The 25,352-nt window shown below is 38.8% G+C and overlaps 3 protein-coding genes across 9 annotated transcripts in view; 2 read left to right on the top strand and 1 right to left on the bottom strand.

The window, feature by feature from the left end:
- Positions 1-19: 19 nt before the first annotated feature.
- On the top strand, positions 20-11,189 carry ENKUR (enkurin, TRPC channel interacting protein). Its single transcript, XM_021533115.3, has 5 exons — positions 20-314; positions 3,674-3,819; positions 4,969-5,189; positions 6,895-7,041; positions 10,381-11,189. The coding sequence occupies exons 1-5, from the start codon at positions 241-243 to the stop codon at positions 10,552-10,554; spliced, it is 762 nt and encodes a 253-aa protein (XP_021388790.2). The 5' UTR covers positions 20-240; the 3' UTR covers positions 10,555-11,189.
- On the bottom strand, positions 10,758-24,370 carry LOC144247542 (uncharacterized). The gene is made up of 2 exons (XM_085573048.1): positions 20,674-24,370; positions 10,758-15,175 (listed from the first exon to the last, which is right to left on the bottom strand). The coding sequence occupies exons 1-2, from the start codon at positions 21,264-21,266 to the stop codon at positions 15,169-15,171; spliced, it is 600 nt and encodes a 199-aa protein (XP_085429174.1). The 5' UTR covers positions 21,267-24,370; the 3' UTR covers positions 10,758-15,168.
- PRTFDC1 (phosphoribosyl transferase domain containing 1) overlaps positions 20,730-25,352 on the top strand; it is a 42,982-nt gene continuing 38,359 nt past the window's right edge. For all 7 annotated transcript variants that reach the window (XR_014953217.1, XR_014953218.1, XM_021533122.4 and 4 more), the window contains exons 1-2: positions 20,730-20,792; positions 24,366-24,472. Coding sequence is in view for 5 of the 7 variants with exons in the window: in XM_021533122.4 (XP_021388797.3) it covers positions 20,748-20,792; positions 24,366-24,472 (152 nt within the window). In the remaining 2 variants the exon portion in view is untranslated. The remainder of the gene's footprint in view (positions 20,793-24,365; positions 24,473-25,352) is intronic.

Below are 25,352 nucleotides of genomic sequence, written 5' to 3' on the forward strand. Positions count from 1 at the left end.
CCGCTGCGCCTGCGCGGCCGTTGCGCGGCCGTTGCCGGAGCGGGCGGAGCGGAGGCCCCGCCCCTCATGGCGCCGTGCCCCGGCCGTTCCCCCGGTAACTGACAACAGCCGCCGCCCCGCCCCCAGACACAGCGCCCGGCGGCGCTTCCCGGTCCGAGCCCCAGCGGGCTGGGTGCCCCGAGTCCAGAGCCCCGCAAGCAGGCCAGCGCTTCCCTGTGCCCGGAGCCCCGCGGCGGCAGCATGGCCGCGCAGAGTGCCCAGGAGGGCGCCTGCGAGCCCCCGCCCCGGCCGAGGCAGCCCGGCAAGTCTGATGGGTATGTGGGGGTGACGGAGCTGCTTCTGGCAGGGCAGTGCATCTAACGGGTTTTAAGAAGAAAAAGAAGTTTCTTCATAGTTACTCCCCCTCCTAACGAGGCACTAACATCAGGAAGGACGATGAGGTGCTGTAGTGTGTCCAGGAAGGGCAGCGAATGGTGAAGGGTCTGGAGCACAAGTCCGATGAGGAGCAGCTGAGGGAGTTTAGCCAGGAGAAGAGGAGGCTCAGGGTGATTTTATTGCTCTCTACAGCTGCCTGAAAGGAAGGTGCAGCCAGGTGGGGTTGGTCTTTTTTCCTAGGCAGTTAGCGACCGGGCAAGAGGACGCTAACTCTAACCTGCACCAGGGCAGGTTTAGCTTGGACATCAGGAAGAGATTTTTCACAAGAATGGCCGATTAGGTACTGGAGTGGGCTGCCCGGGAAGGTGGTGGAATCCTTGTCCCTGGAGGTGTATAAGGAAATACTGGATGTGTTGCTCAAGTCTAGTTAACAAGATGGTGTTGGACTTAGATAATTCAGAGGTTTTGTCCAGCCTAATTGATTCTATGATCTGAAGGTTTACAGTCTGCTCCAAGAAGTGATGATTAAGTTTGGTGTCTTCAGTGACATCTTGTTAGTTCATAATTTACAAAGCACTCCTTCTGTGCGCGGGAATTACATGACATCTTTGTTATTTGCACTTAGAACAGCTCAGTGAACAGCTGAAAAGGTGAGCTTTCCAGTTTCCATACTTTACATGTTTCAGGTGTATCCTCTGACATTGTTTCTTCTGCTTCCCTTTCTTAGCACTTGCCTTAGAAATATTAAAAAAAGGTATTTTGACAAGAGTTATACAGATATGTTGTTTTTTCAAGTCCCTATTTATATAAAAGGCTGTTACACTTAGCATCTTTAATGAAAGGGTAGGTCGTAATTCAATAGCTTTAAAACAAGTAGATGTATCAGTGACACTCATTAGAACAAAGATAGTTATCCTGTTTCAGGTAAAAGGATTCAGACTTGTGAGATTCCTAGTTCTGAGTCCTTCCCATGTAAAAGTAGATCTTTAAATTTTGTTTTCATTGTGAATGGATACGGTTTTGGACAGATACTTTTGAAGACAGAGGAAGGTGAAAGGACAATATGGTAAGGCATGCACGCTAAATCCATTCCTGACTTAATACTGTCCAGAGATTTGGATACTCCATGACCATTAGGTTCAGTTTAGGCAATGGATTCCTTGGCTTAGATAAATCTGACTAAATCCCCTTCTGATCTCATTGACTTCTGTTGTCACCACACTTGCAGCTTAGGTTCACAATGTGACAAATATTCAGCTGGTAACAGGACTACTGAACCTGGTTAATAGTGTGATTTGACCAGTTTTAACTAATGCATACAAAATCTACTTTGTTGCATGGGTTTTTTTTCCCAAATGAAATCATATATATTTCACTTTCAACTGACTGGTACTGCTCATGTAACCACAGCAAACATCCTCATTTTCCCCAGCTTTGATATCCCAAGTTGACACCTAGTCATCTTCTGTCTTCTTACAGATGTATTGTCTCTTTTTCCCTTGCTAAATGATGATTAGATTCTGATGTTGGTCATAACCATGTTTTCTTCCTTGCAACCCTCTCTAACCCTGTCATATTGAGTGACTTTCTGGGTCTGGAAAGTCACTAAAAAGATAACAGATCCCCCATCTCTTTGTCAAAAGGCATGTCTGTAGCTATCTACAAATGATGTCTCATGCCAGTATGTAAGAAAGTCAGTGTCTTCTCATGCATTTTCTCATTCCAAGACTGTGAACCCCACTAGGTCAAAATTTGCATAAAGCCTTTCTCTCCCACGCGCTCAGGATGCCACTTCTAGAAAATGATGAGGAATACTATTATTTGTCAGTTTGGTGAGTTTGTGCAATGTCTATTGCTGTTTGCCATGAATTTAATAGAAAAAATAAAATAAAACCTTATTCCTTATAATTAGAAGTATTTCAGGAAGAATATAAGATCTTCTGTAGATAATCCTCTCTCTGATTTTGGAGACCAAATCTTCAAAAGACAAAATAAGTCCACAGTTTTAATGAAGTCCTCTGACATGTTCTAATGTCATGATTAAGTACAAATACATTTATTGGACATTTGCAGCTCACAGACAAGAGCTGTTATCAGTGTTGCTACTGTCATACACATTCAGTGGTCCAGGATTACATGGTTTCTTCCTATTTCAGTATTTCCATAGAATGGGTTGCACTATGTGTAATCTTTTTTGTTCTTCTTTTTTATCTTTACTTGAAAACATGAACACATTCATAAAGACTTTTTTCTGTAAAAGAAGCACAGTTTTTTATATGCTTTTGTCTACCATAAATTAATATGACATGTTTTCTAAAGATGGGCAGATTTTAAAAGTACAGTGAAGGAGCCTTCGCTTCAGGAGCAGGGAGTTCTGCTCCCTCAGGCAAACATCTGTGACAGCTCAATCCTTCAGACAGAGGCAAGATGTTGCCAATCAGCTAATGATCAGCATTTGGCTTCTTTTGGAGATTTTGATTAAAGCAGAAGTTATCATGCCATATGCAACATTAGACCAAAACAGCAGTGTGTGTACCATGTTTATACAGCTTTTCATGTCCGAGCCCTTACTGATTTTCACATCAACTGTTTCAGTGCCAAACCCACTACTGATTACCATTGTTCAAGATCACAACTCCTGTCTGTGTAACATAAGGAATGTGCAGTGTGCTGTGCTATTTCAGAGCAGTTGCCCATCTCACCTCTCATAAGAGTCTGTAACAGATGGCTCAACTGAACATTGAGACAGTGATACAGTGGACAATAATAAGGAAAATATGATGAACAAGGACATCCTGTACAATTCTTGACTACATTTGACATTTTTTCTCAAGCATAAATCATAGAATCATAGATAATGCTGAATTGGAAGGGGGCCATCAGGATCATTGAGTCCAACTCCTGACCCTGCACAAGACACCCCAAGAATCACACCATGTACCATAAGGAATTCATGCAAGCAATACTCTAGTTTATTTCCAAAATTTAGGTTTTGTTGTATTTCAGAATGTATGTGTTCAGTGTATATATTTGGTATTTATTTCCTCAAGTGTGATTATCCTGACCTCAGAGACACAAGAACAGAAAGAAAAGCAAGCTAACGTCAGTGTCAGTGCACTATTAGTTTAGCCTTAGTATGGAAGCTGTATGAATGACAGTCTTTATTTGGGAGAGAGTACAAAACAAAACAGATTAGGCTTTTGCCATAAGCTATTGCAAAAAAGTATATTCTTTGAAGAACTATTTTGAATATTTTTCTGACCCTTAACTTCTTTATGGATATTTTTTAACCTCTAAGGTATATATCCAAACTTAGAGAACTTGTGAAACATGAAGCAGAGAAAAATAAATCTCAGTGGAAAACTATGGGGCCAGCAAAAGTTGCAGTGCCAACTCCAAATGATTTTCTGCAGAAACGTTCCAAGGAACCCAAGCTAGCACCAAGTAAGTGTAGACAGCAAATATATGCAGTGTAATGTATATTTTAGAGTAGAGAGTTACCTCTTTGTGTCCTACAGTACTACGTTGTGGCCAGCTGTCAGGTTGTAAAAACAGAAGTACTGCTTTGTGGGGTCAGTGTCAGGACCTCTGTTGTTGGAATCAGTATTGTTGTGGGGTCAGTATCAGTGGCTGTTGTAGGAATGAGCTTTGTCACTTGTGACGTGACACTTATTTACTGCCAAAGAAGAATATTAACTCAGACAACTTGGATCAGATCATTATTTCTGGTAATGATAATGAATTAGAATTATGTCTAGTGGGAAATACGATGGGAAATAATTATTCTTAATTGCTTACTATAAGTGAGACTACTCAGATGCTACTGAATTTCTGTTTGTGCCTTGGAGAAAAGATTACACTAAAATGGAAGAGGTTCTGTATTCTCTGGAGAAAGGATTATGAGAAGTTTTTTACAAGGATTAGGGAGCATGTCTCCCTAAGGAGAGATGAGTCAGATATTGAGGGCAACCACAATGCAGACTGGGCAAAGACCTCACCAAGAGAGTGCAGTCCTACCGTGTCAGGCAGGCCAGCAGAGCAGGGTGGTGAGCAAAGTCTGTCCTGTCAGTGTCCCACTGACCATCAGGCAAAATCAGGTTACAGGCCAGGTCCCTCACTGATTCCGTATCGCTCTTCAGGAGCAGGACGAGGGGCACACATGGCTGAGACAGCTCATCCAGGTATTGTTAGGTGAAATGGAGTTCTAGAGCCCAAGGGGGTGGGGTGGATGCCCCAGCTGAGACTGGACAGGACCATTATTGCCCAAGGGCTCTGACAATGAGCACCTCTACTAGAAGTAGTTATAATTACATTTGAAAAAAGTCCGGTACTACTGCAGTTAAGAGAAAATGAGTGACAAATAAGGAAAACCCATCTGAAGCACCATAGTATTTCCTAGGTTATGAAACTTCTATTAGGCCAAACAAACATACCTCACAATTCATTGACAGGCATTCTTTCATTGTAGATACTGTTTGGTTCTAGTTTTATGTAATTCTTTACACAGTTTTTCCCTTTTGAGAAGTGTAATAATATGAAATTGCAAATCTCTTTACATTTATTGCTGAGAATGTTTACATGCTCTTTTCACAGAAAAGAAGGAAGAAGATGGTAAAAAATTGATTCCATTATCAGTGCCACCCAGGACATACCACCCAATTACTCGCATTAAAAAGAATTTTATAAATAAAAATGCAGTTGCTGTTATAACGGGAGAGCCTAAAAAGCCCCGACATTTTTGTGTTGATACAAGACAGGGAGATAAATATCTCCTTGAACCTTCAGGACTTTTTCCAAAATACATTAAAAAAAAGGTAGGTTTTATTAAATTATATTGGAAACACTATTTGTAATGCCTATTTTAGTTTCACTATTGCATAGATACCATGGCTGCTCATGTGAGACCTCTTGAATTCATCAAGAAGAAATCACTGGCACTAGATTTGTGCCTTGCATTTGCTCTGTTTTCATTTGCTGTCAGCAAAAAAATTTACATATGTCTTGCATTGGGAACCCAGGGAGTGTTTAAAATGGGGATATATGGAATTCTGTGATGAGTGAATGTTTCTGCTTAGAAAAGGCAGGCAGGGAAGAAGAGGAGGGTTGCCCTTTGAATGGAGGAGCTGTGCAAATAGATGGAGTTCTTCTATGAAATTGGCAACGGACTGGTTGAGCCTGTGGGTCAGAATCAGAGGAAAGGCCAGAGACTGTCAAAAGTGTGTTTGTTATGGAGCACCCAATAAGGTGAGGAGCTGGATGAAAAAAAAACTCTTTAAGCAGCTTGAGGAAATCTTCATATCATGATGCAGCTTCTTATGGAAGATTTCGCTCTCTTTGAAAGTTGCTGAAAGTGTAACACAATGGCATGAAAGCAATCAAAAAAGTTTCTTGAAGTATGTCAGCAACATCTTTCTTCACACATGGTGGATAAGCAAATCAATAGTCATGCTCTTCTAGTTCTCCTACTTAGAAACCAGGAAGAATTGCTCAGGGGTGTGATAATCAGTTGTAGTCTGGGTGGCACAGACCATGTAGCAGTTGCAGACCTCCTCCTGTTCGGGGAGCCAGGTGGTAGAGTACTGACTGCTCAGGAGAGCAAACAGCAGCTTATTGAGGGTAACTGGTAAGTAGGACCCCATGTGAGACAGCTCTGGAAATCAAATACCTTGGGAGAGCTGGCATGATTTTAAGGACAACCAACAGTCCATCTGCTACCCAGGAAAATAAGATCTATCAAGAGTCTGGCTTATCTAAACATGTAACCCATGACAGAGTATTAAGAGATGACATAAGACATAACTCATGACAGAGAAGATGACATAAAGAACCTGAAACCCTTGCAGTAGTTTTCCATGGCTAAACAGATATATATAAGTAATGCCAGTCATGGTGCTACCTGACACTAAAAGATTAGTGAATAATTTTGCATTTAGTAGAAAGAAGGTAGACTCTGATATCTTTTGGCTAGAGGAGCTTCGTTTTACAAAGGTTAAGGCAAAATAGGTTTGTTTCCCCAATAATGTCTGGGATATTCAGAAGTTACTTTTTCCCTCACTGAAACACATCAGTATGGGATAGTTTATCCTTCTTAATTAGACTTATTTTCATGTATGTATTTTTGCATGTTGCAGTGTTCAGCAAAAATCAGGATACAGGAAGACCTTTCAAAGACATTCTCTAAGGCATGTTTCCAATCATAGAAGCTGATGCTGTATAAAAATGTAAATGCTCACTGTCATGAACAGGTTTCAAACTCCTTGCTCAACCATCAGTTCTTATAAGTAGACATTTTGGTTTCCGATTCTGTTGTCTTCTAAGGATGTGAAAATAAATTGAAGGGAATTGTTTATATGTTTTTCTCAGGCTAAAAAGATTATTAAGAACATGGTGATTTAGGATTTTAGTGCTCAGTAGCACAAATTGTCATTTCAAGATATTTTTGCAAATGGAAAGATGACAGATATCTCTTTTTTTCCTTCTTAAGAGCACCTATAAGGAACTTCTTCCTTCTCCTTACAGAATTATGGTGTTTTACCAAAATACGTGACACGGAGAAATGAAGAAATGAAGAGAGAGGAGGAAGAATACCAGGCCAGTGTTTTGGACCAACTTAAGAAGAAAGCCATGAAAGCTCTATCTGAAGAAGAAAGGACAAATGTTCTGAAGGTGCATATTTTGATTTAGTGTAATTAGTATCATGTCCAAAAGATTAAATACGGTAATGTAAGTCCATATAAAAAAATAAAAGTATACTTTTTTGGTTTTTTAAGTGAAACTAATTAGTTGGCTACTTTTTCACTAGATGGAGCCGTAGAACAGTTGTATACAACTGAAAGAAACTGCTGTAGCTACAGTTTTAATAGTTTTCAATTATGTTTCGTTCTTATCTACCTTAATGACTTAAAGTTTCAGTGAAACTTCAAAGAGCAGAAAATCACCAATATGGATTTAGTGGCACTTATTAATGCAGAAATACAATTTTTTTCCTAATGCAGAATATTGCTCCTTTTATTGGCAGTTTCTATCTTCACATAGTGACCTCACTGATCAAAGCATAATTACTTGCTTTAAAATGTGGCAAAAAAAGAAAACAGAATTAAATTGCGATACAGTCATAGAACTACAACTGAAAATTTTGTATTTTGCCAAGTTGTTCTGTATACTGTCTTTCATACAGTTTTTATTGCACAAGACTTTTTAAAGAGAATTAATACCATAAAAGTAGAGCATAAAAGAGATATCGATAAAAGTATATCTTGCCCTAGAACTGGATTTTTTCTTGACCACTTTTTAGACAAATTCCCTATGAAAATCAAGTTTATATGATTGTGATATCTGTATATCAGTCTGTCCCTTAATAACTTGCTCTTAGCATCCACCTGAAACAAATTAATAGATAGATGGACAGCTTAAAGATGCTGAATGCCCACAAAAGAAAATATCTAGAGAGAAAAGAGTGTCTAACTCACTTGCCTGAAAGATGAACTGGTTAATTGGTAAGGTCTGAAATGTCCAACACAATGGTCTTTTGCATGTACAACAAGCAGTGGAAGGAGTATGGGAGAGAGGTGAGGGTATTGCACTGACAGCAATATAAAGAACAAAACAGCATGCTGTTTTGAAGAAGATTGAGATATTTTTATGGTGGGAAAGGCATGGTACAAGCTGATGGTCTAACAAGTTAACTATGCAGAAAAAATATGTGCACAAAAGGCATGTGAGTTCAGCTGCTCACCATTCTGCATTTAGTTTGATTAAAACAATGTCCTGTATTTTTCAAATATAGGAAAGCACTGGAATATATTTTTAATTTTTAATTTTTTTTTAACTCAGTATTTATTTTAATTTTTTGTTTCAAAAACATTTGAACTTCCACGGGCTTACTTATGCAATTATATTGTCAGGAGAAATTAGTGTCCCCAGGGTATGTGGCTTCTACCCAGTGCTCAACTATAGACATATGGGAATTTATATCCTTTAAAATAATTGACATTGCTAGTGAACACATGTGCATGATCTGATTTGAAAGAATACGTGGCAGTAGATGCCTGAGACCAAAATCAAGCCTCATGACCTTACAAAAATAAAGGGAAGTAATTTGTGCCAACATTTTTTGAACTCTTCATTGTGCTTACTTTGGTTGGGGTTTTATGAGAATAAAAGAGAACGTTGATAAATGCAGTACATATTTCTCACTGATCCAGCATGTTTTAAAATTCCATATATAGAGCTGGATATTCAGTTTGTGATTCTAGCTGTAGGAATAGTGGTCAGCATATTACATTGTTGGAGGAGCTATGAAGGAGATTTTTATAGAGTCATGATCTGCTTTCAATCTCTCCACTTTGTAGGGATAGAGCAAATTTGATGAATGTATGCTCTATGTTTTAAAATTCACTGTTTTCAATTATTTCCAAGTCAATTCTTGCTAATGTACACAAATAAGAATTACTTAAAGAATCTACGAATTACTCTTTTATGAAAGTTTTTGAAAAGATAAGATTTATTTTTATGCCTATATATTTGTAAATGGTACCTGATGCCTGGTAGACTATGAACCTTATCAAAGTCCTTTACAGCCTTGGTTAGCAAAGACAAGTATCATTACCAGACAGTAGATAAATATCCTTGTTGCTTTAAGGTTCACATGTAGCAGTAAAGTATTTTAAGTTTATGTAGATATTTGTATATGAAGATTGTTGTAATGACCTTTATGAACAACACTTAGATGCTTAATATGAATATGCAAAAAGCTTGAAATTCTATGCAAAAAATACACTGCTTTGAATTGTTAAAATATTAGTTCATCATAAAGGTTACATTTTTCTTAGTGTTGGCAGGAGAGTTCATTTTTTTTCTGTAAATCGATTTATACAGTCAACAAAAGACTGTATAAAGTTTTTAAGCACAAGAGCCCTTGAGTTCTGAAATAGAAACAACAGTCCTCAAAGTTAAATATGTATAAAAATAAACCTCTAAGTTTAACTTCAGTATGTTCATCAGTTAGCCAGACTGTGAGAAAAGTGTTTAATAATAATGGAGGACATGAGTTTGGAAATTAGAGCATGCCATAAAATCAGTGTGCCAATTGAATCCAGTTTTAGTTATGGAGAAGAGCTAAAAGCTTTGGTTCCCAAGACAGTAACTTAATTTGTTTTTGAAGATACTTAGTGATATCCTCTAAGATGACAGAACTGAGAGCCATAAACATTTTGGAGAACTGTTTTCTTCACCCGTAGGTGTGTTATTTACTGACTGCTGCCTCAGTTCCTCATTAGTTGTGATTATTAAGTTCACCCAAATTCTCACATACATGTGGATAGAATTTGTAGATTTGGATTATACTTTTGAGGAGAGAAAGTAAGAGCAGTAGTTGGGGTAATTGTAAGAAAGCTATAAAGACAAGATGTAATTTTTTTTCCTACCATTGTCTGGTTCCTTTTATTGGTGGATAAAAGTGTTGTCTCAGGTGTCGACTTAACACATTTATGAATAAGTTTTGGATTATAGCATTTTTAATTTTTTTATGTAGAATTTTAGTCTCAAAGTTTTATATATGGAGGATATGGTTTGCTTTATCTAGAAAGGTAATTCTTTGCACAGCAGCATTCAAGAGATGTGGTAGTTATTGAAATTATTGTTAATAGGGTCAGTGACAGGGTTTTTAGTCCAAATGATAAATAAATTGCCCATAGTTGTTACTCTAAATGTGGATTAGAAGGGGAATGTAAGTATTCAGTATTTTTTCAAAGTAGTTTATAGAAGTTAAATCAGTTTGGAATCAGTTTGGTGACCATGGTGTGAACAAAATCCTGATTACAGCAAATTAGGCTGGTGGTGAGATAGCATGAAACTTTGCTGAATTTTGCTGAATATGGCTGGAGTTCCAAGTATCATAACTCTTAAGGGTTTAATTAATTTGGTCCAATTAAGATGATTACACAGTTTATGTACATATTGTTCTTATTTTTTCTCATATATTTCCTTTTCATGTAATGGCACCAGGCACTGAAAAAGAACTGGGAGGAAATAAATCATGCATATCAGGGTCTTCCAATAATAACAGACACCTTGTACAAGAAGATGCATAAAGAAGAGCTGGAATTAAAGCTGAACCAGCTAGAGCATGACATAGCAGCAATTGAGAAGCATAAAACTGTCTACATTGCAAATGTGTAAGGCTTGTTGTTCGGATACTGCCTCTTTTCTCCTTTTTCTCTGTCCCTGCATCTCCGAGAAGTGCCTCTCTAAATTCTCAGATGCTACTGTCAACTATTTAGAAGGAAATACTCAACTAAGTATGTCGCTCCTTAGAAAAGTTGTTAAATATAACTCACCTGTACAATTCCCAAAACACTTTGAAATAAAATGCTTAACTAAACTCTGAGTATGAATAACAAATTTAATTTATTATTCTTTGTAATTTTTATTAACTACTAAGATTTCTATAAACATCATACAGAAAGCATATAAAACAGTGTTTCATATGTTTGGAATACATCTTTCCTTGCCTAGCCAAAACAAAGGGAAATAATTGGCTGCTGAAGACAGCTTGGTAAATATAACTTCAGGATGGAATGGCTTCTGGATTATATATTAAAGAGATGTTGTGCTTAAAAGCTTGAGTGTTTGTATTTCTAAACAGCTTGGCTTCTGCATAACATTGTGTGTACTCATTTTTTGTTACCAAAACCAATTTTTATTATAGAAACCTGTAATAATACAGACTTCACACAATACAGATACCACATGTATGTTTTTACAAGTACATAATTCTGTAATACTATAATAAATCTACAGTTAAATTAGAAAAATGTGTTTTGATTGGAATTATGTGTGTACTGGTAGAATGAAAGCAATATACAAGCATCTGAATCAAGACTTAGACAAAAATTAATCAGCACACTCTATTGCAATTGTTTGCATAGAAGGAAAAAATGGATTTTTTCCTGCTGCTTAACCTTTGCTTCATAGAATTGTAGGTATTGTTTAGATTAGAAAAAATTTTTTCAGCCTTTCAGAACACAGCTTTTTCTGTATGGTGTCAATCACTACCACCAGCAGCTGTTGTGACATCATCATATCTGACATCAGAAAAGGATAAAGTAAAAAAATTGAAATTAACTATGAAAAGCCAAAATTTCCCATACATTGAGTTCCCTTCCTAAATTTATCAGGGAATGGCTTTGAAGACTTCACAGTGATTCTAGGCTTTATATCTTGTGCATGTTATACTTGTCTGTGATATGCACTGGGAACACATGGATGAACAGGAATGCATGTTTTCTTATTTCTAACTTGTTAAGCAAACATGTTTCATTTTGAAGGATATAAGCTGGAAGAAAGCTGCAGATTTGTAAAATGTGGATTTAATATACTTCTTACTCAAAATAATGACACACTGTATATTTTAACAAAACTACACTTAATTGTTAGCACTTAATAATATGTGACATTATTTTCTAGTGAAGTACCTGATGCTCCTCTTAAGAAATTCAGTGTAATCAGAAAAGGCTGTTTCGTATAGCTTGAAATAAAAAAAAAAATAATAGGATTTGAATCCAAAATAGCATACATTCCCACTGCCTCCCTTCCAGCCTTTACTTATTTGCAGACTGGCTGATTTAGGTTAGGATTTGTGTTTGGTTCTTCTGTCTATCATCAGAGCTGACTTTATGGAAATGCAAAATAGGTGGTGGCCTATCCCAAAATTTGGGATGAGCCTCTAGGCCACACTTATAAACATTCACCACTCACCAGTAAAAATTACTGATTTTTAACATTGCAGAAGTATGTTAATACATTATTGGGAAATTAGGAAGTGAATGGGAAGGAATGCAAAAAGTATTCCTGCTTAACAGCAGAGGAAGAGACAAAAGCCAGTGTCCTGTATCTGAGTGGACTGTCACTAGTGTCCTTCAATGGTGCTGTGGCATCTTTTTCCTCAGTCTCATACAGCTCTTTGCAGGTAGCTCTGCTGCATGTTCCCCTCATGAGACATGAATTGCTTCTGTCACCCTGTGGAGAGGCTTTTGGTGTGTATTCCATGGGACCTGCCTACACCTCTGATAATGGAAAAAAAATATAATGAAAATGATTGGAAATGCATGCAGAAGGATAAAGTTCTTATCCTTTAGCTCTCTCTGGGAAGTTTGACAAAATAGATTTACATAATCCAAAGAATGTAACTGTATTTATATGTTCAGGAAATGCCAGTAATCTAAAGTATAGTGTTCGTGAATCAACTAATATGGACCATTGGTATAACAAAATAAAAAAGATGAAAAGACTAAATTGTTCTGCTAGAATTGTTCCCTCATAAAAGCTATTAAATATTAACAGAAACAAGTCTGTCCACAGGCTAAAAAGTGGCATTACCATTGAAACATCCTTTAAATTCACTAGTCAGTTACTAATAATCAATGAAATAACAAAGAACTGCTTCAGTATTTCATAATTATAAAATTGGTAATTTTAAATTGTTCATAATTAATTGGATAACCATAATAAAACATGAAAAATGGGACATGAATAATCTGTGGGTCAGTAAGAGTTATGTTCCCGCAAACTGAAAACATTTCCTGTTGGAAGTTGTGCATGACAAAGCTGTGTATCTATTTTTTAAAAATAGCAAGGTGAAATTATGATGAATATCTCCCTGGCTGTTCTTGAGAATGAAACTATTTATATTCAGGAAGGAAGGGATCAGATATGGCATCGTCACAAACAAAGGGAGTTCCTGATTGCCTCGAGCAAACATCAGCTCTGAGAGGAGCATGTGGGCTTCATGTGGCTGATCTTGGACATGGTGGCTTTTTGGGCTCTGCATGCATTCCTGGGGACTAAGTCTGGGACAGGTCTTCAAAACCTAGAGAGGTAACCTTGTTCCACTCACAAAATTCAGTGGGAAAAATGGGAGAAATTTGCCACTGAATTAATTTTCCTTAGTCTCTGTAGGTAGGTTTTTTTGTGGGAGGGCATGTTCTGACACCTTGTATATTTTTGTGGAAAATTGGTACTGCAAACTGCTGCTGTGATGGCTCTGCCATGAAGCTAAAATCTAGTCCTTTCATTGGCATCCATTTCAGGCAACACAACATATCTAAGAATTTCTGACTTAATGAAAGCAGACATCTTTCAGATAAGAAAATTTCACATATATGCAGATTAATAGGATCCTAGATAAATGCTAACCCTAGTCCACACTTTCATCCTCAGCTTTAGGATGCTTATAATATTAATGACATAATTAGAGGAGAGACAGGTGGCAAACCCTGTTATTAAGGTTGTCTGACATTTGCCATAGTCAAGGAAGGCAGCTGCTGAGCCCTGCAGCTGGCTGGCATTGTCCACTCCAGGATCCAGGTGTGTATCAAGCATGACTAAGCCAAGGAGGAATGGCCATTCCTTCCATGAATGGCCATCCAAGGTGGTGATGTACACATGACCACATGAATGCCTAGATTGTAGGGTTTTTCATACTATCTCTACCCTCCTCCTGCTCCTTCTTGTCATGCAAAGCTATGTAGACAAAATATGAGTAAATTCACAGTATTCACCTTCCAGGCTAAGAAGTGGTGTTATGGTAGGAATGCAGCATGAGTTATTTTTTGTAGGTTTTTTTTTTTTTACTGTTTAAAGGGTGCTGATATAAATGTGACATATTCCAGCAAGTTATGAAACACAATTTTTTTATAGACTGTACCTCCACAAATAGTTGTAGACAGGCAGACATAGCCAAATAGTAGCTGTATCCTGGTCTTGTTGATGCTGCTAGGAGAGTGAGCTGTTCAGTCACAGTACCAGCCTGTGGTGTTAATTCATTATGCCATACCATCCTCAACATTGACTCCACAGCATGAAGAAATTCACAGAAACATGCAAACACTGGAATAATTTTGTATTCAAATCTTTCCTCAAATGTCTTTTGCAGTGATGCTCATCAACAATTTAACAACAGCTGAGCTGCTAGTGAGCTGAAATAAGGATTTATGTTGCTGACCTGTGCAGTTTCCTTTAACTCCCCCCCAGCACTGTAGCCTGTTGTTTCTTGTCTTAGATTGTTAAGCTATCTGTCATATGGGTTGTGTTTTTCTCTATTTGCTTAGTGTCTGACACAATTTTGTCTGTTAGTAGCGCTCTTATGTGCTTATAATAACAGTAATAACAAATATGCTCATCTGGCCATGAAGACTGTGCAATAAGATTCTTGTTGTTTACTAAAAGGATCTGTTTTCCAAGAACCTTCATTTCATTTGTTTCAGCAACTGGAAAGTAGGAGTTGAAGGAAGAGAAATGAGATTTAAAGCACTTAACTTATTCCCTGGAGCAGTATGATTTATTCATGTCTTTGTCATAGCATGTTTTTGAAATGTAATGGTAAATTACTTAATACCTGGTATTTTCACTGATAATCATTAATACTGCATTTCCCATTTTTGGTATTTCTGACATGCAATTTCAGCCCATCTCTTTTAAATATAGGATATATGTGCCTAAAGTTAGAACTATGATTTGAGCCTAAACAGCACTGTGTTTAAAAAAAGCTATTGGTTACTCAAAATTACTAAAATTAATGATCAATTTAGTCTTGCTAGGTGAGAGCATCCATATGGAAAATTCAAGTGACTCAATCTTCTAATTCCAAGAGCGGCTGTAAAAATTGATAAATACCTCTAGAACTATTCTTTGAGGTCCATTTTAAAGGACCTCATGTTGCTTTGAGGTCCATATTCAAGCTGAGGAAGCAATGTAGTAATTCTCTCTTCGGAGGAAAAAACTCCAGTAGTGGCTTCAAGCACTGCACAAGGGAGAAACAACCACATTTTGCTGTTTGCTCAGGAGGAATGAATTGTGTTTTACACAAACAATAAAATTAGTAAATGGCCCATATCCAGAATTTCAGCACCATCAGGTTGTGGGTCATTCTGTGCTGCAACAGAGCACAGAGGCTGTCCATGAACAACCACTGTCCTGTGCAGCAGAACTCTTGGGACCAGACTCTGTTTTTCAGTACAGTTTTGTTACTGCAGTGTTTATTCTAGGCAAGCTCTGAAGTATACAAAATTATATCAAAGATAACTGAGCCTTTCTGGAAGGAAAAAAACCCTTAAATTGCTACTTGTTTATTTGTTTAAGACACTCTGAATTCTTTTCTCTGGAAGACTTTTCTAGATTTGTTTTAATTTAGAAAAAAAAAATTAAAAAGATGGATGAAACCAAGTGAACAACCTCCTTTAAAAAGAAAACAAACTCTTAACAGTTAAATTCATTACTTTGGGTGTGACCCACTATATAGTTACAACTCCCTGACTAGTTTCCATGATCATGCATGATGAATTTGTCATAGGATATGATGTGAGCCGCATTCCTTGAAAATAGTGCTTTATCATTCAAACATCAATACCTCTAAATAGCTGGTTAGAGCAAATATTTCCATAATATTATAAAGAATATAAAGTTTATACTAGTCCTGAAGGACAAGAGGAAATTTCTGTTTGCATTTCTTTCAGCTATAAGGACTTTATATTACTAACATGAACCTGAAAAGCAGGAAGGGTATCTTCAGGAGTCAGGAAATTGCAAAGCAAAGCTCGCTGCTCTAGTTTGGCACAGTGAGATTAATAACAAACAAAAATGTAGTTTTGTATTAAAGATGTTTATCATAGACCAAATAAGTCAAAGCCCAGCCTTCTGTCAAGCAGTGCCTAACAGTGATTTGAAGGTTATAAATATTTGAAAAAATAAGACTAACATCTTGAATGGCAGCTTTTAGCCATTTTCTTGATATCAAAGTTACTCCAGTTAATTTTCAAAGCCTAAGTCAGTCTCACAGACTTAGTACAGGTTAACTGTGACCAAGCTTCCCTTGTAGATCTTAAATGCTGCAACTGCTTCAAAGCTAAACTTTCTAATTCCTCTAAAATGATGGTAATTCTGCTGAAGTAGACAGGAGCCAGATTCCAGCCTGCAGAGCCACTCTGTCACCTGCTCTAGTACAGGAGTCACAAAGAACAATGTGCATCTCTTGTGCTGCACATCACAGGATGCTCCCTAGCCCTGCTAATGGGGCAGCATTTTCTATGGCCTCCCTGTGTTCATTGCTGTAGGGGAATGGTTTGAAATCCTGCTTCATGTTCTCCCAGATGTCTGGAACACTGTCTGCCAGACATGTTCTGCTGCACTCGGGGTCTCCAGCAGCCACCCTGTGGACTGGGTCACTGCCTCAGATAATACACAAGAACTCAAAATTCTGGAATATATTAAAACTGGATATGCAAACAATTTAGAACTCTTTCCAACATGTCCTAAAGTACTGTACATATGCTAGACCTTTGTTTTTAATAATCTCTTCAGTAACCATTTTACCCAAAAATGTCTTTGCCACAACTGGGGGTGTGTGTGCTGTAGCTTACTTTCTAACCACTAAGAAATGCAAGTTTATGCTTGATAAGATTGTTTACAGTTCTGCTGTTCACATAACAGCTGCAACAACAGGCAGAACCAGAAAAAGCTCTTACTTCATCCCCTAATTGGCAAGCTTCTGTCTAGGTAAGCCATACCTCTTGAAATATTCTGGATTTTCATGCTTTCCTTGTCTAGTTTTGGTGTTTACATATCAAACTGAGTTGTCAAATGTTTGTTATAGCTTCTTGGAAGCAGAAGACATAATGCAGTTGTAAAGGTTGCTTACAGGTAACTCCATAATAATATGTGCATTGGACTGCTTTCTTGGTATATCCCTGCCCCCCAACCTTTTATATTTATAATTTCTTTACATTAAAGTTGTTAAAGGGTGGGGATGTCCTACTTTTAGTAACACAGTAAGAGAGAAATATATGTCTAATTGAAATTATAAAATTGTGTAAAGGCCAAAAATGTAAATATATTCACATGAGATTTGTGTATTAGTCCTAACCCTGCTTTGTTTCTCTGTGTGTCACTTCTTCCATCTGCTCCTTTATGGCTCTTGGCTATGTGTCCAGACCTACCCAGTCCTACTTGTTAGTTTTATCTACTCTTATTTTCTTTGTTCTTCTCCCCTTTGATCATTTCCCCTGGTTGTATATCTAGAAATGTTTATTCTTTTCCTCCTATTTTTAGTTAATAAACAAACAGCTAAACAAAGATAGTAAGAACATTCTCCAGAATGTTTACAGACTTTTTCATAGTTAAGCCCCAAATATCATGCTTTCACTAATCATATTTTGGCCATAATTAAAATAAGTTTTGAAAGCCTACTGTAAACTCATTCATTCTATACCAGTTCAGACTGTAAAAAAATGTAAGCATTCAGTAAGTATACATTCCTCCATAACAAAATCCTGAGCAGCTTCATTTCCATCATGAACAAAGAACCTCATTAATTCTGGTTTCTACTAATTCTGTGAGTTCACAGAACCATGAATTTGTGTCATTTGCAACAAAATGAAACAAAATGTGTTTTGTGCCAATGAAAAAATCTTTCATGGAGAAGAGCAGCTTTGTGGGTTGGGTGTGTGGCTGCTGACAGCAGTACTATCAAAGCGTACCCCAGCTGAATTTATCTAGTTTTTTATTTCCTTACTCATATTTATTGTTATTAGCAAGACATGACACTTCATTACACTTCTTAAACAAGCCCTGTAAAATTGCTGGAAGATAAGAATATCAAAACAAAGACTTGACAAACACATTCATCCAATCCTGATGGGAAGAACAAACGATCTCCTGCTTAAGTTTTCCAGCACAATGCTGGAGGAATTTATTCTTTAAGTGTCCTGCTCATGTTTTTCAAAGCATTAAGCTTTGAACTATCTCTTATATTGCAGTAGTCTGATAAAGAATATGGTTAAAAAATACAGAAAGCTCTGATAATAGTAACCCAAATAGCAGTGGCAGAATTTGAGTTTCTATCTGTAATCTAAATAGATTCAGATCCTTAGAGTTCAGCACTGTGACTTAAATGCAACAGCAACTTTATTGGCAACTTGGTGACAACTGATTCTGACTGCACTAGCTTTAGGGCAAATATGGACTTTAGGAGGCATTCTTCCAGACAAGAGTCTTCAAATCCTGAAAAGTGTGGATATGTATCAGGAGCATTTAACCCAAAGAATCAGATGAAACATTTAAGTTTCCTTCTCAATAGTTGTATGGAATGTTGACATGTAATTAAAATGTGAATCTATTTAGGGATTTTGTCCATTACAAAAATCTCTTATGTATTTTACCAAATTATTTTTATTTGATTTATGTAGGTTTATACAAGTCTGCATATGCTGTTTATCAGATTCACTACTTATTATTTTACAGCACTGTGAAGAGGAACTATTTTTTCCTGGCGCACTTGAGTCTTCATATGCAGGCACCACTTTAAGGCAGATAGATTCTGGAGTGGACTTCTGACACTTTGTAAACCTTTTGTTCTTTCAGACATCCTGTCTATTGTAGCAATAGCTCATTAAAGAATAGTTTCTTAATTCATCAAAAACCCCTGGCTTCCTATAGGAAGCAAAGCATTTATCACAAGATAATCTTCAACTGCTCTAGTACTTCACCAGATTTTAATCAGTGATTACCTTATAGAAGCATTCTTAACACCAGATTCCTAAGAATTGTCCTATCAGTTCTAATATAAGTGCATAAATGGAATGTATTTGAAAACTAGTCCACATAGGACATGACAAACTCCCTGTGCAGATATACCCATAACTGCCCCCTGGATCCATCTGTTGTGACCAGAAGTGTCAATGACCACATTCTACAATAGCAGTGTTCAAACCTGAAATGTTTCCTACTTGGTTGCTGAGAGCCTTTCAAGCAGCACTAAGAATATTTCACTATGCCTAGGTCTCCCATAAAAACAACTTTTTCTTCCTTTAATATTTCTAGTATAGGAATGGCAGAATTCTACCAGCTGTGTATTTGACAGATTGATACTAGAAATTACGACCAACTTTCAATTTGAAGAAAGTTAAAAACTCTATTTTTATCCACAGTGGGCAGAGAGGCTGCTACCATTTCCCACAAAAGACAGGATACGAAAAGAGTGGAGCAAGTCCAAATTTGAACTTCTTATATGGAAATAAAAAGGCAGGTAATGATCAGAGTAAGCCAAGAAAAAAAACAAGCTCCTTCTGATCTGTGAGGCAGTGAAAACAGAATATTAATAATAATTTTAACAGAATTGGAAGAGAGTGGCAGAAAGCTGTACTGTTCCTGGTGCCTGATCTGTTTATCTCTAACTGCACAGAGAGCATAGGCAACATGGGCATGGGCTGGGGGCAATGGGAAAACAGAGCCTGCCCCTGCATGTGCACGGTGATGGGAAGGAGCAGCAACTGCACAAGACAGAGAGGATGAAAAGTATGATTACTGAACTGTTGGAAATTTCATTTTATCTTCCCTGGAGTATAAGAAAATCCTGTTAAACCGTCAGTTTAAACCACACCAGCTTAATATTACCCATTAACTCAGGCCAGGCCTCTTGGCCAGCCCTGCCCAAGTCTACCATTCCGACCGTACCTATACCTGCACAGCCTCCATCCTGCACGCCGCACCGTGCATCCTGAATCCTGCACTGCCCATCCTGCATCCCCCCTCCCCGCACCGCCAGTCCTGCACCAGTCACCCCGCATCCCACATCCCATACCCCTCACCTCACATCCCACACCCCACATCCCTCACCCCTCACCCCGCATCCCACACTCATCACCCCACATCTCTCACCCCTCACCCTACATCCCACACCCCGCACTCCTCACCCCACATCCTACACCCCACATCCCTCACTCCCCACCCCTCACCCCACACCCCGCACCCCTCATCCCTCACCCCACACCCCGCACCCCTCACCCCGCATCCCTCACCCCGCACCCTGCACCCCGCATCCCTCGCCCCACATCCCTCACCTCGCATCCCTCACCCCACACCCCTCACCCCTCACCCCACATCCCTCACCCCTCACCCCTCACCCCTCACCCCACATCCCTCACCCCTCACCCCACACCCCTCATCCCTCACCCCACACCCCTCATCCCTCACCCCACACCCCTCATCCCTCACCCCTCACCCCACATCCCTCACCCCGCATCCCTCACCCCACATCCCTCACTCCTCACCCCGCACCCCTCACCCCGCATCCCATACCCCTCACCCCGCATCCTTCACCCCACATCCCTCACCCCTCACCCCACATCCTTCACCCCACATCCCACACCCCTCACCCCACATCCTTCACCCCACACCCCGCATCCCTCACCCCTCACCCCACACCCCACACCCCTCACCCCGCACCCCTCACCCCGCACCCCTCACCCGCACAGCACCGCAGCCGCCGCGCTCCCCGGCGCGGCCCCGCCCCGCAGCCCCTCGGGCGGGCGCGCAGGAACATGGCCGGGCAGGGCGGCAGCAGCGCTGGAGGCCGCGGCGTTGTGGTAAATGCGGAGCGCGGCCCGGCTCGGCCCGGCCGCTCGCCCCTCGCCGGCCGCGGTGCCTCCCCAGTCCCCGGCCCGCTTCCCCGATGTCCCCCGGCGCTTTGTGCTGAAGCCCCGCGCCCTTCCCTTCCCTTCCTTCCCCTCCTCCGGCCCCGGCCGGCGCCTGGGCCGCCTCCCCTCGGCCCGCGCCGCTCCCGCCGCGCCCGCGGCCCCGGCCCCGCTGCGGCCGCCGGAGCGGGACGGGCGGGCTGGGCTGAGCCGCGCCTTTGGCTTCCGCCGTGAAAACACGGCCCGGGGCCGCCCCGAGCGGCCCCGGGGCCGAGCCTGTGCTCGTCCAGGCTCCTTGAGCACCGGGGATGAGGCTCCTCGGTCATCCCGAGGTGTCTTGCTCCCACCGGAACTCTGCGAGGCCTCTGGGAGAGGGTTGGGCTGCCCGTGTTTTGCTGGGGTGGGAAATAGCCCGAGCCTTGGCATGCGCTTGAAATGTCTGTAGGGATGGATAAATGGTGCAAAAATGAATGAATGTGATCCTTATTCTGATAGACACACCAGATTCTCCTGTGAAGCAAATGCCATCACTGCCACCACCTTAGGTATGTTCTTATTTCAATGTGGCATTAGGATTTTAACAGAGAGTTCACGGGTCAGCTGCCCAGATCATGGCACAGGACGCTCTGTGTAGGCAGTGGTCACACTGTCCACTCCAACATCTCCTTCATCCCCCTCATGAAGGACCTGTCTCCATGTATTCGAGCTCTGTCTGAAAACACCACACATCAGCCACATCTCCTGACACCTGTGTAATAAATTACATTCCTTAAGTGGGTGACTGTGCGTATCATCAAGCAACAGGAGGTTATTGCAAAGTCAGACATGAATGTGCATGACCATGTTCTGGTGCTCTGATTTAATATTTCTGCTCAACTCCCCAAAAACCCAACCAGCAATAAGTCCAGTGCAGCATTATTTAAGTTACAAAAGCTGGACTTTGCTTTATGCTTTTTGGAGCCGAGGACTGAGCTCAAACCTCACCTGTGCTCACTTTGCCAGACAAGAAAATGAGCAACATTCTTCTAAAGGTGTTGAATGTCTTCAGCTTGTCTCTTAGGCCTCAGGGGAAAGCTTTTGGATATTGCCATGTATTTATATTCCTCTTTGTATCCATTCACATCAACTTTTTAAAGACTTACTGAAGAATATCTGATGGGCTATTCAAACATGTGAAACCTGAACTTTAAAAGTAGGTCTTTATTTCACTGTAGGAATGTTTTACAGACAAATATGCCAATGTATTTAGAATATATATTTACTTATCCAGTTGAACACTGTTTTTTTTTCTGAAAACAATGAGACTTTTTTTCCTTAATTTTTAAATTCTCAAACAGAATAGTCATAAGAATTGACAGTTACTTGAAAATTGTCTTACAGCATAACACTGTGAATAGGTTTAGGATAAATGAGAATTTCCTAGACTTGTTGGGAAGTGCTGTTTAAAAGAAAGAGGAATATGAAAAAGGCTTATTATATCAGACAAATAATTAATTTGAAAGTACATGTGAATTTCATCTTGTTTGTCAAATGCCAGCAAGCACTTGTAAACAAGAACTTCAATATTATTGTAGAGTTACACTATGTTCTGCTATTCTAGAAGGATAAATGGGAGAATGAAAATTTCATCCTGATCCTGTTTTATGAAGGACTTATTGTAGCCTAAGTAAAAGTTATTGGGTTGTATGAATTCTAAAGCAATTTTTATCCATTTAATTTGTTCTGCATCACACTGAAAACATGCAATTTGCCAAGAATGCAGAAGTAAGCAACGCTGACAGGGGTTGCTAGTGGGTGTTTGTAATACTTAATGAAATTGTTTCAGTTTGCATTAAAATGCTTTTGAACAGACCGTTCATTGCTACAAAATGTTTAAAAACTTCCAGCCTCCTCATGCACTGAAAAAGTAGATGGGAAAATAGTCTTTCCAGGCCGACTGCAGCAGTGTTTCTGGGGCAAGATTTTCTCTAATAGAAAGCTCGCCAAGGAGGATCTTTATAATCTCCTGTTTCTATGGAAATGAGGAACACAACTAAGTAACTTTTTATTCTTCTGTGTAGTTTCAAGGCTTGTGTAAGTCAGGGGAAAAGCTTTCATTGATTCCAGTGCTCTCCCAGTCATGCCCTTCATGGACTAATATTCAGTAGCCAACGAGTAATTTTTTTGATGCAGAAAATTTTGGGTAGAGTTAAGAAAATGTGCCAGTCAAGGAGCCTGTAACTGTCAATGAATATGAAAAAAAAGCCCCCAAGAAACTCAAAATCCATAAAGCAGAACAGTGTTTCAGTACAGCAAGAGGCAGGGCTGTGTCTGAGTTAAAGAAGAGGGGATGTGAAGGACAGCTCAACATCAAATATGTTATCTTAGCCAAAACTGTGAGGAACAATTTAGTGCTCTACTATAAAATGGTAAGGAGAGATTAATTTCAGTGATGGTCCTTTAAAGACTGTAGCAAAAATGCCACTAAGATATGCACTGCACAATGGCAAGTTTGCCTCCATTTCTCCTTATAATCAAGATTCCTGTAGCCAGGCTGTAGAAAATGTGTGACTTGAGGAATATGATTGTAAGGAAAACCTATTAGGTGTTGCTTTTTATCCTGAACCAGTATTGGAGCAAAGCTTTGCAATGATTTCAAGGTACCTTGTGAACCTGTCTTATCTGAAAGCCTTGTCTTTCATAAGGAATAGGGAAAATGTTTGTTTTGGAGTTTGTGTAGTTTTTGTGCTGGTGACTTTGCATTTCATAGCTTTCTGAAGCCTTCAACCGTTGGCTAATTTTTGACCTTCTTAATCTCTACCACTATTGTATGGAGATCTAATCTCTGTATTCTGATACTTACAAAACCAATGTATATTAAGTCTGTAAAATATTTTTTATGTAAATATATGGATTTACAGACTAGTTTCATAGTGAGGTGAGATGCAAACATTTTGTAATCACTCGTATTTGATGACATCTAAATTAACAACCTCACCTTTGACAAGAAGTACTGTTTTTCACTGATTTGTACAGATATCATCCATGAACCACATAAATTATTCTCTGAATGTGCTGTTTCATCTGTAGAATACTTACCTATTTATTTATAACTTTAAGTCATTCTAAACTAGAAATGTACAATTTTAATATAGAATTTTTTGTCTTTTACTCCAACATCTGAATGTCCCATTGGAAAATCCCTTTATACTGGCACTATTATATTTGACCTTTGAATTTGAAAGTACTTAGAAACTTATTTTTGCCACTAGTTTAGTCTTAAATATTTCCTTTGTCTGTCTAGTTGTTTGTAATTTCAGGTGACATTTCCCACACTTTGTAGGGAGAAAAATGTAGCATTTGATTTCTGAGTTATACAGAGAAGCAAAATAATTAATGGGAAAAGCAAAATAGTAAATTGTAACTGGAAGAAGTTATGGCACACAATGAATTCATCCAATAGAGTGTACTAGAATGCTGATTTTGTATCAGTTACATAAGGTCAAACACCATGAAGTGTTCTTGACAGTACTATTTGATATTCAGATTTCAGACAATTGGCCTGGATACAGTCTGGATTTGTTCACTTACCCTCAACACTACTATGGTGACCTGGAATATGTGCTCATTCCTCATGGCATTATTGTTGACAGGTATGTGTTGCTTGAATGTTACTAAATAAATTGTTTGGTCAGTAGTATTATTCTTTTTTATAAAGGTGGTCATCCATATACCGTACATGTATGATTTTTGTAATAGAATATTATAAGTTAAAAACTTGGATATTTTTATTTAGAAATTTAAATTAGTACATTTTTGTCTGTCCTGGACTGCCTACATTTTTAACATACAAAGTGGTCTTTGGAATTCATGGAAATTTTAGCTGCAACCAATCTGAGGAACAATATAAAAAATAAAAATTAATCAAATAAATGTTTCTTAATGAGAGGTTTTCCCCATTCTCAGACTTGATAAAGATGATAAAAGACTATTTTATTAATCTTCAGTAAAGTAAGTGATCCTCATTTTTAAAACACTAAAAGGAATTATATATTTCAGATCAAATAAGATGATCTAATTTTTCTAATCTCGTCTATTTCTCATCTAAAATATGCTAATTATAGCCATATGGAATTTGCTACAGCATTAAAAATAAAATATGTGGAAATGAAGCAACAGCTGTTTCTCATACTTAATATATTATCTTCAGTCTAGAGCTTATTCTTCTCTGCTCCATGCACAGATTTCACTAAAGACCAATCAATGTACTTATGTAGCGGCAAATTGATTTCTGTATTGCAGTTGATAGAGAAATAAAGAAAACAACTAAACCTGAAAAATGTAATAATAAAATATATGGGATAAATTATGGGGTTATTTAATAAATTGTATCCTGTCAACAAGTCCACTCTTGTTGATACTACTAATCTAAGTCAGAGAGCTATAAAATAATTTTCCAGTGGAAGTGTTTACAGAATATAATTTGCTGAGCTGTTTTTCCTCAAAACATCAAATGACATTTTAAAGTTTCCT

The sequence above is a fragment of the Lonchura striata genome, chromosome 2 (assembly GCF_050655825.1).
Source record: "Lonchura striata isolate lonStrDom1 chromosome 2, ASM5065582v1, whole genome shotgun sequence".
Taxonomy (NCBI): Eukaryota; Metazoa; Chordata; class Aves; order Passeriformes; family Estrildidae; genus Lonchura; species Lonchura striata.